The sequence below is a fragment of the Siniperca chuatsi genome, linkage group LG23 (genome assembly GCF_020085105.1).
Source record: "Siniperca chuatsi isolate FFG_IHB_CAS linkage group LG23, ASM2008510v1, whole genome shotgun sequence".
NCBI lineage: Eukaryota > Metazoa > Chordata > Actinopteri > Centrarchiformes > Sinipercidae > Siniperca > Siniperca chuatsi.
The window spans coordinates 15,915,955-15,931,816 of record NC_058064.1 but is presented as its reverse complement, the minus strand read 5'-3'; the positions used below and the strand labels follow the sequence as shown (position 1 = coordinate 15,931,816).

The window sequence follows — 15,862 nt, the reverse complement described above, 5'->3', positions numbered from 1 at the left end:
TGAATTTGGTGATCCCCTGACTTTTCCTCTAGCGCTACCATGTTGACATTTTTGTTTTATAGTGAATATCTTTACAACTAGCAAATGTTAGCATGCTATCTAGCTAAACTAAGATGGAGAACATGGTAAACATTATGCCTGCTAAACATCTGCACATTAGCATTGTCATTGTGAGCATGTTGACCCTAGCATGGCATAGCTCACCGTGCCTAAATACAGCTTCACAGTGCTGCTAGCTGTAAACTCTTAGTCTTGTTATCAATTGCTTAGGCAAAAGTAGGTCCTACTAACTCTGTGAACACAGCACTGACATATTGTCACCTTTTAAGTTAATATGGCGAACTTGTTAGCGAACAGTTGCCTATTACACATCCAGAAGATATGGAGCAACATTCATTTGTAGTCGTGTCTCTGGCCACCTGATCAATGTAATCCAATATCCAAAAATTACTAATTTTTTTAGCTCTGTTTTTGCTCTCCACTAATTCCAGAGTAGTATTTGGCTCCTTAGCTGCTAAATGTTCCACTATGCTCACTAGCTAGTAACTAACTTTGTCTGTTTGGTGCTGGGTACATAGCCTACAGTGGGTTTTTTAGGCTTTTTGCTAAAACAGATACTTAGCCAAAAACTACACTGTGAGAGCAGTGAGACTTAACCAGAACAGTAAAGTTGTGGGCCAGAAAACCAAAACAATGAGCTGAAAGATACTAAAAAGCTTAGTTGACTTGAGAGTAACTAGAAGTAAGTAGATATGTGATCTGCTGTTAATATTACATTGTTAATTAGAGCTGCTTTAAGAGGACCATAACATGTTTACAGTGGGACACGGTGAGCAAATGGAAAAGGTATTACTTAAAAAAATTTGTTATAAAGTTAAAGAGGAGAGACTTTTGTTGCATCCATGACAACATTCGAATTGTAGCCTTTGCAGAACATGGGACGGGCTGAAAACATTTTATGAAAATGTGTCTTTATTGCTTACAGATATGCTTTGAGGACATTCAACAAAATTGTAAAAAAAAAAAAGAAGAAGAAAAAAAGGAAGAAATATATGGACACAATATAAACATATCTAACTCGATATATATATTCTGAATATTAACAGTAATTATACATATTAATTGATTGATTTTAATCAACAACTACAGTGTATAACAGAATAAAACTTCAATAAAACAATCATGTTTGAGTTACAGTCCACTCACTGTTTTCCACTGTCCAAACTATAGTGAACTTTGGCAGACTAACACTGGTGAGTCAGAAGATTATATGAATGTTCATGACCTTAAAGGTTTGTGTAAAATGATGTAACAAGAAATGTGCGCAATGTCAGACATGTGAAATATCCAGGCATGTCAAATGTTGCTGGGGAATATTGCTAACAGTCAGAGTAAAGGTTATCAGGCTGACATGTAACCTGTTTCATGAAAGATTTTTTAGCATGAAATCCACCTATCTCTCTTGTTCCCTGTTCCACATATACGTCATAAAAATGTTCATCAGAGAAACTAGTTTGCAAAGTAATAAACTGGAAACATGACTGATCTCCTAGAACAGAAAACCACTCTCTCTGAAAGGCAAGTAATTCTTCCCAGTCAATTTGAGTGACATAGATGTAGTGTCTCAAAGCACAAAAAAATGCAACTCAAATTTGTATATAAAGTTTTCCCTTTTTAAGGTGAATTCACATTTTTAGAAGATCCCTTCGACTGTCTTTATTTTTAGAAGACAATAATGTATGTGATGCTGGGCCACAACTACAGTAACTTACAGTATGTATATGATAAAATGTCTAACATTATTTATTCAAAACTGATTCAAAATCTCTTACAGGAATAGTTCCACATTTTAGGAAATACACATATAGTTAGATGAGAAGATTGACACAACTCTCGTGTTTGCACTGTAAATTTGAAGCATAGACTGTATATAAAGATGGACGACACATCTCCACATCTCCACGTCCTCCCACTCTACAAAAGTGAAGCCAAAATATCCCGGATACAAGAGCTGCCATCTTGTGCTTTTGATGTCATTTGCAACCAGAGTCTGTGCAGTTGTGATCGGAGTTGGTCCCGCACATACACACAGCCGACTTAATCGCAAGCCGGCCTCAGCTGTCAGTCATGACATGAAACCCCCTTTTTATAGCATCAAATAACTAATTAAAACCAAACTTATTAGAAAAATGGGAAAAATGTATTTGACGTGTACTTTGAGTTTGGCTCATGTCCCATCCGCTAACATGGAGGGGGCTGGGTTCATGACCTATACTGCAGCCAGCTACCAGGGGGCGATCGAGATGTTTTGGCTTCACTTTTGGGGAGCTGTCATGTCGTCTATCTTTATATACAGTCTATGATTAGAAGCTACTGCCAGCAGCCGGTTAGCCTAACTTAGCACAAAGACTGGGAACAGAGGGAAGCAGCTAGCCTGGCTCTGTCCAAAGCCTACAAGCATCTCTCAAGCTTATTAATTAACACGTTATATCTCATTTATTTAAACCATAGTCTTTGCTGGTTGCCAGGCAACCTCACCGTGACAACAAGACTCGAGGAAGTCACTGCTCCGAGCCAAGAAAAAGTCTTGCACATAACCCTTGTAAAAACAGTTCCACTATACTGTGCTAGTAGGCGGACTCTGTTACCTACAGAGCCAGGCTAGCTGTTTCCCCCTGTTTCCAGTCTTTGTGTTAAGCTAAGCTAGCCAGTTGCTGACTGTAGCTTAATATTTAGTGTACAAACATGAGTGATATCGATCTTCTCATCTAAGTCTGGAAAAGGAAGCAAATAAGTGCATTTGCCAATATGCCGAACTTTACCTTTAAGTTGTTCATATTTGGCATCAGCCTCAGAGCAAGCAGGTATGGTTGGACCAGCAAACTACTAAAAAAGGTGCAAGCACAAAAAATTTACTTGCACCTCACAAAAATGGCATTGTGCGCCTCCACCTTTTCAAAGCTCTGAATAGGCCGTGCAGCTATCACAGACTCCACCAACACTTAATCTGTCAATCCACAGCAGAGACTTTCGTAGGAAGAAGCAAAGCACTTACTCTGCAGCCATCCAGTAGGTACCATCTATCTTATAATTTGGTAAGTTGGCCTCTCTTGCAACAAAAATAGTCACTCATTTAGGAAGTCAAATCTATGACAGTCCTAATTATACCAGCTATAGTCAGACAAAAGTGCAGTACTGACTTTCTAACTATCCCTTCAGGAATCCTAATCTGATTTCCTCCTTGTGTATTTAAATTGGTTCATTTACTGGGCAAGTTTAAGCTCACACTTATGTTGTTAACTTTTTTACTAATCTCTAACACACCCTAAACCTTAAACTCAGCCACCCTCACTGTCCTCATTACAATACTGTTCAATGAAGACAGTGAGGTAGGCTTTATAATCTCACAACTCTCACTCTCACTGAAAACATGAAAGAAAACATTGTCAATAACTAAACAATACTTCATGTTACTAAGTGGTGCCACTGCATCTTAGGCCACAAACACTTACGTTGTCTTGTACTAGTATTTAAAACTATACACTGTACATATATTGTACATATACTGTATATTTGCCAAACTGTCACTGCACATAAATCACTTTGAATGTAAAATTGTAGGATGAGACATCACTATCATTACCTGACCTAATGCTATTCAAGTATAAACAGTGGATGGTTGTTCATATTAAAACTAAGCTCTAGTCAGGATCTTTCACCTTTGACGTGAAAATACAGCAGCTGTTGTTTTCGGTACAATATCTGTGTAAAAAAGAGGTCTACTGCTCGAAGGCCAAAGAGCACTGACACTGTACCATTACCACATTTGGTCCAGTATGGATGCAGCACAGTACGTAGGCAATGGAAAATATGTGTCGCTCATTTGCATTATACAATGGTGTTGCCTTCCCCAAACACCTTAAATAGTGCTCTCCTTGTCCATGTCTTCTTTGTTTTTGGCAATGTTGATGTTGGCGTGTCCATTGCTCACGCTGTTACCCTCCAGTCCATTTTCTTTGGCCTGATTCCTCAGTGCTAACTTCTTCTGTCTCTTTACAATTTTGAGGTAGAGGCCTCCCCACAGCATGTTGGATAGGAAGTAGAGTCCAGTAATCAACCCCATGAATGTTATTCTGTAAATAAAGTACAGTGGAACAAGTTAAGTTTTTTTTTTTTTTTTTTTACTTCATTTAAGTGCATTCATTGGAATTTTGAATCTGAGTTCTGAACAAAAGAAACCTATTCTATTAAGTGAAAATTGTGAATTGTGTAAAAAGTGTAAAAATCCAGTAGAAACGTTATAAATCCAATGGATATGTTTATGTTTTAAAGCACCTTAAAGCTCACTAATTAGTTATATCACCAAGGGGAAGGTTGTGGTTTAACGGGGGGTTATGCGTGGGACTGGTTCTTGGCCGGGAGCAGTGACTTCCTGGAAATAGTCCCGCACACAACTCTCTGTAAAAACCACAACTTGTAGTTTTTACACTTTGGATTTCGTATGGATTAAACAAACAAGATATAACGTGTTAATTCATGAGCTTTAGAGGTACTCATTTGTTTTACCTTCAGACCAGGCTAGCTGTTTCACCCTGTTTATAGTCTTTATGCTAAGCTAAGCTGTACCTAAAAGCATTAGCATCATAGAGTCTACATGCTCCACGGCCTCCACACTGCTTGGTACCCCACTTCAAACAGGTTCGGTCAATCATTGCTCCAAAATATATAGGAGGAGGTATCCCACCTGAAAACACACAGTCACACATATTTACATATAAAAGGAGCCAAAATTTTTCAATAATTTACTAATCATTGCTGTCAGTATAAGTGAGTGAGTTAAATAATGCCATTAACAGTAAACAAAACAATAACAAAATACTTGGTACTCACCCAGAGTCCTTACTATCAGTGTTTGCATACCCAAAGCCAGTGACTTCAGGTCTTGCTGTATGGACCTGGAAGATTAAACATTATCATATCAGCATTTTAGCTTTAAGAATACACAAGCTGCAATTTTACCTACAATAGTGTTACAGGAGCAGTTCACTACATATGCCAAAAATCTATAAGACACTGCAAGGCATCGTTATACCCAGTCGTAAAAGCTTTTGTGTCTCTGACCTGAGCAGTACGATGTATCCTGGCGTGCCCCCACAGGCAGAAATGAAGGACCCCACTACAGACAAAGCCATGAAGATTTTGAATATGCGATCACAGTCGCTCTTCCTGGGGCACTGGCCCAGCACTGCAGACATGTTCATGCCCGGAGTCATCATCTCCCCAATGCAGGTACAGTTATGAAACACCTAAAGAAACACAAGAGATGTGAATAACTACCTTTCACTGTGGGCTGTAGGTGGGTTGTGCGGTTTTTCACATTCGCTGCTTAGAGAAGAGTTTGGTTTCCAAAATTCAAGTACTAATTATCCATTTACATTTGTCTGATATGGGTTGATGAGCACATTTATGCTCCCAAAGGGCCAAACCTCTTGATTTTAATGACCCAATGGCATTCACTCTCATGCCACCCTCTGGAAAAACTACTGGTGAGGGTCTAGGAATAGCAAAATTTTCAGTACGGTATGTTACAGTATGTCTTCCATCCAGCGATTTGATATTGTGAGGTGTAATGAACATGATAGCCTCTAGAAGCCATCAGTGGGAGTATCAGTTTGTGATGTTCACAAGCTATGGTTTGATAATGTAATGCAATTAATTTTGGGGATAGTTAGTTTCCTTAGCCGTCCACAGAATATGCCAATCAAAGCTGGGCTTATGGCATATACTTTACAGAAATATAAATAGATATCCAGTCTAAACATGTGTCAGACAACTGTCTGGTTACATTGCGTTCTGGTCTTCTGAAGCCACAGTCAGAGCAGGAAATGGTATTGTATCTTTTTCCTGTATGATTACTGCAAAATGATCACATTATATGACTTTGCAAGACTTACAACAGAAAGATAATGCTGCCAACCTCCACTCTGCAGGAAATGTGATCTTTTGTCTTCAACACTTGGCAATTATCCACAAGAATGATAAAAGAAAAGAACATTTTTTTCTCTCCTGAATTTCTGTTTAATCTTCATTGCGTTTCAGCAAGAAGTTAAATGAAAAGACATGTATGAAGAAACGCAAGTTGTCGTCTTACAATTTCTTTGCCGGTGCCGGTGGAGGTCTGGCAGCCAGCCAGGCAGGGCGAGGCATACGTCATTCCGTTGTAGGCGCATACTGGGTCCCAATGCTTCATTGAGCAGGAGCAGCCCATGTTGCACTGGGACAGCAAAGCCTGTTGGCTGTAGTACACTTGAGGAGCCCTGATGCGCACAGACATGAACAGACACACAATGAGTAAGGGACATTGGTCCAGTAAGGCATAAATCAATTTCCATGGAGATCATTCTTAACTCATGATGGAGTCAAAAACATTTCAGCTGCAGACTTTTGCGATAATTAGGCCTATGTGTTTCTCATGTTTTTTTTTTTTGGGGTATCTGTACTCTGCAGAAATACTGAAAACAAAACCAAACAAACAACAAAAAAACAAAACAAAGACTGAGTGATAGGAAGCTTGCCCTTCACTAACTTCTATTTTTGTATAAAAGGATGGTTTGCATGCCACTTACCCCTGATATGAGACGGTAAGACCTCCCACCTCTGCATTATCACAGTGGATGAAGATCTGAATGGCAAGCAGACAAAAGGACCCGACGGAGGCAGCGATTGACACCCTGGCTGCTCCGATGACACCCAGCTTGAAACGCTTCAGCACAAAACCTCCGGTGATGATGCCCAAAGCTACTGCTGGCAGGTTCAGTATACCTGGATGGATGAATAAATGGATTAATGAATGGATGGGTGAAATGGAGCAATACACTGGAAATACTATAAAATTAAAATGTCCCACTGATCACAAAATTGAAGGGTACAAATATAAAGGGAATTGGGGAATTGTGAGAATGTCAAGGATGCCTTTGAAGGTATGTTGCTAACAGTTATGTTAGCTTAGGTCCCAACTTTTTTTGTCTGATGTAACCCACAGCCCTGCCAGATGAACTCAAGTAACCCTTCATCAATCTCACCTGTCATATTACAAATTCATTTGAAATCATTTTAACTATATGTTATTTAACACTATTAATTACATAAAGTGGATTATGTTACAATATTTTTTGTAACAGTATCCATCAACTGCTAAGTTTGCATTAATACTGACATTAATAGTGACAAAAACTGGACGTTTCAGCCATCTTTCCTTACTTTTAGCCAACAGTTTCAACCATTTATCTATAACCATTTATTTGTTACTTTTAGCAAACTATTCAACTGTTTTCCATTACTTTGAGCTAATTATTCTAACCATCCAATACTTTTATCTATAGATTTTAACTATTTGCCCATTACTTTTAGCTAACCATTTTAACCATTTATTCAATACTTTGAACTATTTATCCATTACTTTTAGCTATCTGTTCACCATTTATTCAAGCACTCTTACTTGCAACACTGTTCAGGTGTTACAGCTGAGCCAATACTTTTAATTGTATTCTTTGTTAAATTAGCTGAGCTCCTCCACAATCTTTCCTCGTATCCCACGGAATACAAGTACCCCTTGTTGGGAATCAATAATTTAGGTAAATTATTGTATGCAGGCTCATTTGCAACATCTATCACTACCTCCATGGTGCATTCATGTGCTGGTAAGAGACTCTGTGTCTGACATAGCCAACCAACCAACCAATGTTGTGAGAAAGTCAAGTTAAAAAAAGGTTCTGTTGTTGTTCTAATCTAAACGTTTCATAATAGTAGGTGATATTCCAACAATAACACTGTCAGCTAGCCATGCTGATAAACTGCTTACATTTCAAGTCAACTTTATCTTTCGCAATCACACTTCCCTTCAATAACATCATTGTTTCAGTTGCCTTGGGCTACAAAGTGCAGTGGGGGTCAGTTATTGCTCTGTACCTATGAGGAAAATGGCCTTGGAGGCTGATTGGCCATAGATTTGCTCCAAGAACTTTGGCTTGAAGGTGATCATGCCCATGAAGCCGTTGACAGCCACCAGGTAGGTGAGGATCATCAGCGAGAAGATGCTGTTCCTGAAGAGTCTCCTCAGAGATGGAATGAAATCTGGTGAAGAACAAAGCGCAAAGAGAGATTATAGCAGGATGGTTTTATTGAGATACTGTTAATAATGGTAATGTTGAAAACCTTTCTCTTTTATATATATTATATATATATACATACATATATCTATACATATTAAAAACGCAAATGTTTATGACACATATTTTTAGTAAGGCATGCACCAATATTACCTAAACTAGCGTACATTTTCTACTTTAACTGCCACACTAATTTTCCTGGCATATTATGCATGTTGTCTACCTGTTGAAACTCAGCAACATAGATTCATTTTACACATATTAAACAGCATTATTACTTTACCTCTATATTGTTCATATTTTTTTGTTTTACATTTATTTTTTATTGTCTGTTATTTTAAACAGTTTAAACTGTTGGGTTTTTTTTGTTCTCTTTTGCTGCTTTTTGGAAATATTATCACTTTCAAATAATAATTTACAAAAGTGAACGTTGACTGGGCCTTAGCTTAAAGGAGCATCTCAGACCAAAAGAAATGGGTGCTACGGCCCACCAGACTCCTTTGAGAAAAACAGTAATTTTACCTCGCAGATCATTGTAAAACACACTTCATTCAGACTTGACAGAAACAAAAACTCATCAAAAGCATCTTTGTTAGTATTTCCACCGTTCCAAACAATCACTCTGGTTTGGTCAGAGTAAATCAGCCATTATATCGCTCTCCTCAAAGCCAAACGTTTCACACGGAGGGACGCACATGCACTGACATATACGTGCAGCCGGACTGGCTACCAAACCAAAGAACAGAAGGGAGTGTGGCGTCATTCTCTGCTCAGGACGCCATTACTCCACTATATCTTTACATAGCAAATAGTTGTTGCTGCTATACTAAAGTTCAGAATTGTGTATACAGAACCTTTAAGTAACAGTTTCCTGGGCTATACGTGGTTAATGATTAAACATAGAGTGACATTTCTTGGTGTTTTACATCTTAGATGTTTAAGCCTTTTTGAAGAGATGTTATTTGAGCTTTGTGGTAATCTAGACACTTAATTGTTCTAAATTGGGTGTAATTGTGGACATATAAGCACAAAACTAAAACATTAAAAAACTACTCAAAAGCTTTAATGTTTCTGTCAAGTCTTATGTGATGACCCGTCCTTAAACGGATCACAGTGCTTGATAGCGTTTTTTACTGATGCAAAAGCTTGGATGATACCTTTAGCCAGCTCCTGGAATGTAACTGCCTTCTCCTTCTCCTCATTATCCTGGTTTTCCTCTGGCAGGAAATTCTCCTGCTCTGCCACTGTGGAGAGCTCTGTGCCTTTACTCTGGCTGCTCTGCTCTTGCCCCTGCTTGGGCAAAGACTTGGGCAGGAACCAGAATGGGATACTGGACAGCAGGATCACGGTGCCAGTCACTATGAAGCCCAGCCACCAGGCCCCCACCCAGCGGGAGTCCTTATGGTTGATGGTGATGCTGTCTGGGAAAGGGAAGATCAGCAAAGGCAGCAGATTATGAAGGGGATTGTGTTTCCTCTTGTGGATCCTCTTGTTCAGCTCTAACAGCTCTAATCCATGCAGTAAATAGTAAACTAGTCCTACTCTGACGACAGGATATTAACTCCGACCTTGCCATATAGGTGCAAAGAAGGAAGGGTTAACTGTTTTGCTGAAGGACATTTTGATGCCACATTTTGACAGAGGGGTTATGTGTAATGGGGCAGCCAATTACTCAATATTTGTCTTATCAATCAAGGGTAATATTGACTTAATGGGTAAGCAGTAATGAGACAAGAGAAGAAAAGTTCTAAAAACTACAAAAAAAATACAGTCTGCATGTTGTGCCACATTACCACATCTTGTACTTTAAGTCCCATACCTAAATCCACAGATCCAATATCCACGTAGATCTTGGCAAGGAAGGACCCGAGCATGAACCCAAACATAGGTCCTAAGATTCCCACTGTGTGGATGCAGGCTGGCGAATGGAGAAACAGAGAAAGAAAGGTTATGTCCTCTAGTACTGTGATATTAATCAAGTATTATCCAGATTATACAGGATAGGCACACAGAAAAGCAACAGAACACCAATAGCGAGACATTAAGCTAGCGGGCCGACAGTAAGAGTAAAAGATCAAAGTGATCTAAGAAGCTGTATGAAGAATAAAGTAGCTAAGCCTGGAAGCAGCGTACAGTAACTAATCCGAACAGGAAAGAGTATAAACTAACACAGATGTAAAGTGTGTAAAATGTCATAAAAACTAGCACTGATGGAGCGCCTTGGTGGCCATAGGGTTACAGTCGCTGGTTCGATTTAAGCCAGTGACCTTTGTTGCATGTCATACCCCTCTCTCTCACCGTTTCCTGTCTACCTCTTCACCTGGCAAAAAAATGCCCAAAACAATAATCTTTAAAAAAAATCAAAAATAATTAGCACTGACAGTAGGAAGTAAAAAGTAACTAACCCAAATAGAAAGGAGTGTTCTCTTCTCTGGAGAAGTCATCCAGGTAGGACACACCCAGAGGCATGATGGGAGTCTCTCCAATTCCACGCAGCATGTTTCCCAGGAACACATAGATCCACATGGAGGAGCCGGCTGCCTTCTCACAAGCTGAGGGAGGAAAACTTGAATCAAACTGGACATAATATTGAAAATATCTGAAAATGTCTGAAAATTCTTTCAAGAGCATTGCGCATCTTCCGCTTCTATGAAGTGATTTGGTATCATATCTAAAATGGACAAGTGACTCAAACCTCAAACCTGAGAGATCTAATGCAGTGAATGTGTTTGCCATATACCTGATCTGGCCTGTAAATCAGGTGTTTCATCTGCATCAGCCAGGCTGTGGTTGGACAGACAGGGCAGGGTGCTGTCAGTGCTGTTGGCGTCTGTACTGTGAGACACACTGGTCTCATATTTATACCTGGAAAATGTGGAGAATTATTACACGACGGTCCGTTTCAAACTGACACATCTACTGTACGTCTTTTTTCTGAAAATTACAACACATATAAATAGACTGCAATTTCAAGGCCTTGTCACTCAAGGCAAACATGCCAACAAACATACTGTATGTGTCTTTAAATCTTAATATCTCCTTAACACCAACTTTCAAAACTGTCAGTGAAGAAGGTAACTGCCTCAAGGCCCTAGACTCCCAGGGGCCACAAAAGCCTCAGAGTTACTGTCAGTTGTTTTTTAAGGAAGATCAACTAAGGCGGGTCATGCATTATTTCTTAATCTTCTGACCCTTTATTGTAGCGGGAACTTGTGTCCAAATTCAGTTTTAACACTTTTATTTGAACTTATATATTATTAAGTGAAATTTGCGATTTGTGATTTCACAATATTAAGTACCTCTTGTCGAGGCTTCAGTCTAATATATTGCACCCAGAGTAACAGAAGTTCTTTGACTATTCCTGTTGTGGTTCAATTAAATGCTAAGAGTTTCTCTGCATCCACAACAGCTCTGCCTCCCCGAACCATATAATGTGATTCTAATTAATTACGTGTATCATAACTGCAGGATATACCTTAACAAGGCCACATATACAACATTTGAATATTAAGAAGATAAAGGAAACTGTGAACTAACGGTCCCTGGAAGAAGTGAGGCAGGGCTATGAGGAAAGATCCAATAGCCATGATCAAACAGCCAATACCGATCAGCCTGGGACGATGGAGCTTAGCACCAAAGTAGCTCACAAAGGCTATTACCAACAGGTTGCCTGGGAGGGAGAAGAATTAAAAAATATCTTAATGAATGAATTATTGACTTAAAGGAATAGTTTGATATTTTGGAAAAAACACATATTCACTTTCTTGCAGAGAGTTAGGTGATTAGATAGATACCACTCTCATGTCTCTACGCTAAATATCAAGCTAGAGTCAGTAGACGGTTAGCGTGACTTAGCATAAAGACCGGAAACAGGGAAACAGCTAGCCTGGCTCTGTCCAAAAGTAAACAAAATCTGCTAACCAGCACCTCCAAAGCTCACTAATTAACATGTTACATCTCATTTGTTTAATCAACACAAACACCGAATTGTAAAAACTGGCAACCTCAAAGTGACGGCAAGACTTCAGGAAGTTTCTGCGCACGGCAAAGAAACAGTCGCCCTTAAAACCACAATGACATTTTTTCGCTTTGGTTTTTGTATGGATTAAACGAAGATATAACGTGTTAATTAGTGAGCTTTCACCCAGGCTAGTTGTTGCCACATGTTTCCAGTCTTTGTGCTAAGCTAAGCTAACTGTCCCCTTTAGCGTACAGAAATGAGAGTGGTATCAATCTTCTCATCTCACTCTCGACAAGAAAGCAAAAAGCATATTTACCCAAAATGTCAAACTTTTTCTTTAAGAGGGAGGATTGGTGCCTTCATCTACTACACAAATCCAATATTCATCTCTCAACATTTTCAACATATTCATTATTTAATATACCATGAAGTAGCTGAAAAGACTTTTAACATTATCATCCAAAATCTTTCTAAAAAAACTGCACATACCCATTTCAAAGCTGCCATCTATAACCCCAGTGAGGGAGCTGGGGATATCAAAGCGCCTCTCAATCTGAGTGATGGAGCTCTTCATATAGGCTCCACCAAAGGCCTTGGAAAAGTATACAAATGCCATAGAGGCCAGGAAGAGCTGGAAAGTCACAAACACAAACAACAAGCTGTTGGTTGAAACAAGAACACCTTTGATTTGATTTGATCAGGTTTACCTTGGTTTTTTACCTTGTAATACTTTCTCCTCAAAGACAGAGTGAGAGAATTAATCTACTTGTTTTGCAGTTCCAGTCATGCAATGAAAGGCTTTTGAATGAGGCTTATTCCAATACAAAGGATAAAATGATGTAATTGCAGCTTGCACAGATGTTAAGGGAAAGGGTGAATGACTGTAGTATCGCATAGACTACTCCCATGATAGATTAGTCTCACACCTAACACACATTTAAAGACCTACCATCCTTCACACCTGCTTTCAACCTTGATTGGATTAACATTAATTCACATATAACTTAGATTAGTTTAAATCAAACTGAATGCAAATATGTTTAAATCTAACTGTTTGTGATGGACAAAGAAAGGGGATTTTGGAATGACAATACACAAGTTGTCACAACATATTTTGTCAAATGTCTCAACCAAGTAAGCAGGTAAAGAAAAAATTGCTACAAGGACAAAAATCTTGTGGAAATTAAATGAATAAATAAACAATATTTAGTGAAACCTTCAATTTAAATCTTATGGGAACTAATTCAAGTCCCTTTCAGAGTTTGTTTGCTTCACCAGTTGAAATCCTACTTGTGTGTAGCCATATCCTTGCCACAAAGATAGTTAAAGATTAAAAGGGATTTACATTGGACTAGTCATAGACTATTCTGTGAATACGTTTAGAGAACTACAAATACTTGCCTAACAGTTAAAGGTCCACAGGTAAACAAAAAGTTTCACCAAAGTTCAACAGGTTTTTTACTTTTTAACAAGCAGAGAGGTTTCGCGCTTTACTGAGGGGGACTGGTGTCTTTTTGCAAGAAATCCAACAAATATTAGTCCCACTTTACTGATTGTCAGCCTTATCTCTATGCACTTGTCTCATAAAAAGATATCTTCCCAAACCATGAACAAGAAAAAAAAACAACACACTTTTCATCTCATTTGGTGTCAAAGTCTCAAAGTTGTATCTGTTAATGCTTTGCCTTTTACTGCCTCATCAGGTATAGCATTTGTAGGACACAGGTAATGCTGACATAGAAATGCCATACCAAGACAAATACATAGAGAAAAGGTTAAAGAAAAGCAGTTTTGAGATTTTACAAATTGGCACTATCACAGGTTTTTGAATGTCCTTTTGTGTTCACTAATGGAATTAAATGACCATAAATGACGCAGTTAGCGATGTCCCCTAACACTTTGTAATACAGGGAAAGGATAACATTTCACCGACCTTGAGCTTGGAGCAGCAAGCCTCACGTGTTTTTTTGGACTCTACACTCATGATGCTGCTGCGTGCTCAACAGATGCGAGGAAGCAGAAAAAAACACACCACCAACGGACCTGCAGAAAGACACCGAGATTATGAGCACATCAGAGTTTGGGGCAAATTATCTTAATTTCATCTGATTTATCAAAATAAAAAAAATGACCTTCTTTCTTTTTACCAATGTCCTCTATTTTGTGTTAAATAAAATGACAGGTGAATGATAAAGAGTTTATAGTGAGTGTGTGTAGCAGTGTAGTTTTATATTGACTGAATATAACAGAATAATAATAAGAAAACTGAGTCCCCAATCTGTCATACATACTGGTATATACATTAGCTTAGAATTTGAGATTTGTTACCAAATTCACTTTATCATAATACAGAAAACACATCAGTAATTTCCACTAAAGCACAAGTAAATGGTACAATTTTTCCACAGTGCATCTTAGAGAAGAATTTTGTGCAGACTTAGAAGTAGTTAAAACTGGAAAAAGTATTTACCTGAGAGGCAGCAGCTGTCCTACAAGGGATGGGAAGGATGTGGTAACGTAGCTGAAGTCGCGCTGTACCTGGCAGGACTTTGTGCTTAAAGCAAGAGTCTTATCACAAACAAACTATAACATTACCTGTAATCAGTAACCCACTCACTCATGTGCACTTGTTGATCATGTCAATAAAAAGCACACACAGACAAGCACACACACACACAAACCCAAATGTGACTGCTCTGGTTGGGTAAGGTCCAGCGGGATGCATGTCCGACCAGCACCGGAAAGGGTTCAGAGGTTCACTGAATGCAAACACACACAGACATTCTGCGCACACTCGCACATCCTCCTCTGTGAACATCATAAGCCTCCCAAGTATCCATCCTTTTGAACGCACAACAAACAGCAGCAGCGTGAAGCTGGCCAAAGCTTATTTTACAAGCCTGCTGTTTCTGTTAGTTTGCTGTTTTCAAAGAGTGAAATGCTTTCCTCTCCTGGAGAAATTCAGCTTTTGTAAGGCTGGGTGTTTCCTAGGCCTGATCAAAGTCTTCCTGTCCTATTGATAGCCCCTAACAATAGCTTTCTCACATCACATCACCTGATCAGACTTGTTGTATAGGGTATATTCAATAAAAATACGTCGGATTAGTTCCTGACATATTTAAAATTCAGCACACCAAAGAACTTTTGAAAAACATTTTGACCTTAGAGTTGCAGCAGTAATGTCAGCGCCACAAAATTACACCACGGCTGTTCCTGAACAACATGGGATTCCTTGTCAGCTGTGTTTCATATTTGTGTATTTCATAGTTTCATTGTAGTAATGACATAGAGATTATTTTAGCAAAGAAGAACTCCCTGTTAATCCACAGAACACATTGTCAGTAGTTTTCAGAGGGACTTTTCATTCCATAGAAAGTAGTTTCAGAGAAAACCATTTACAATGAAGTTTTTGGATTATTTAGAGTAACGATGATATTGATTCTGGAAAGAGTTGTGGCTGTGGTCATTTTTAAATGTCACTTTTTAATGCTATGAGCACCACAAGTACATTTCCTTTACCTTCATTGTATTGGGGTGGAGGCAGAAATCTCAGAGGCAGATACAGCATCTCAAAACCTGGGCAAATAAAAACCAAAACTACCAACATGATTAGATACCACTGTTGAGAAGTTGTATTCTGTCATTTGCATGAGACAACCCTTTGACTTCTGGAAGACTTGCTATTGGCATCGAAATGCGAGTGATCAAAGCCAGAGCAGTGTAGCTGCCAATA

At 38.8% G+C, this 15,862-nt stretch overlaps 1 protein-coding gene across 1 annotated transcript; it reads right to left on the bottom strand.

The window, feature by feature from the left end:
- Positions 1-954: 954 nt before the first annotated feature.
- LOC122871569 (solute carrier organic anion transporter family member 1C1-like) lies at positions 955-15,478 on the bottom strand. Its single transcript, XM_044186848.1, has 15 exons — positions 14,600-15,478; positions 14,063-14,172; positions 12,619-12,760; positions 11,706-11,838; positions 10,909-11,033; positions 10,574-10,720; positions 9,988-10,086; positions 9,326-9,589; positions 7,969-8,133; positions 6,627-6,822; positions 6,152-6,317; positions 5,122-5,306; positions 4,891-4,955; positions 4,627-4,744; positions 955-4,133 (listed from the first exon to the last, which is right to left on the bottom strand). The coding sequence occupies exons 2-15, from the start codon at positions 14,111-14,113 to the stop codon at positions 3,920-3,922; spliced, it is 2,070 nt and encodes a 689-aa protein (XP_044042783.1). The 5' UTR covers positions 14,114-14,172; positions 14,600-15,478; the 3' UTR covers positions 955-3,919.
- Between the last annotated feature and the right edge of the window lie 384 nt (positions 15,479-15,862).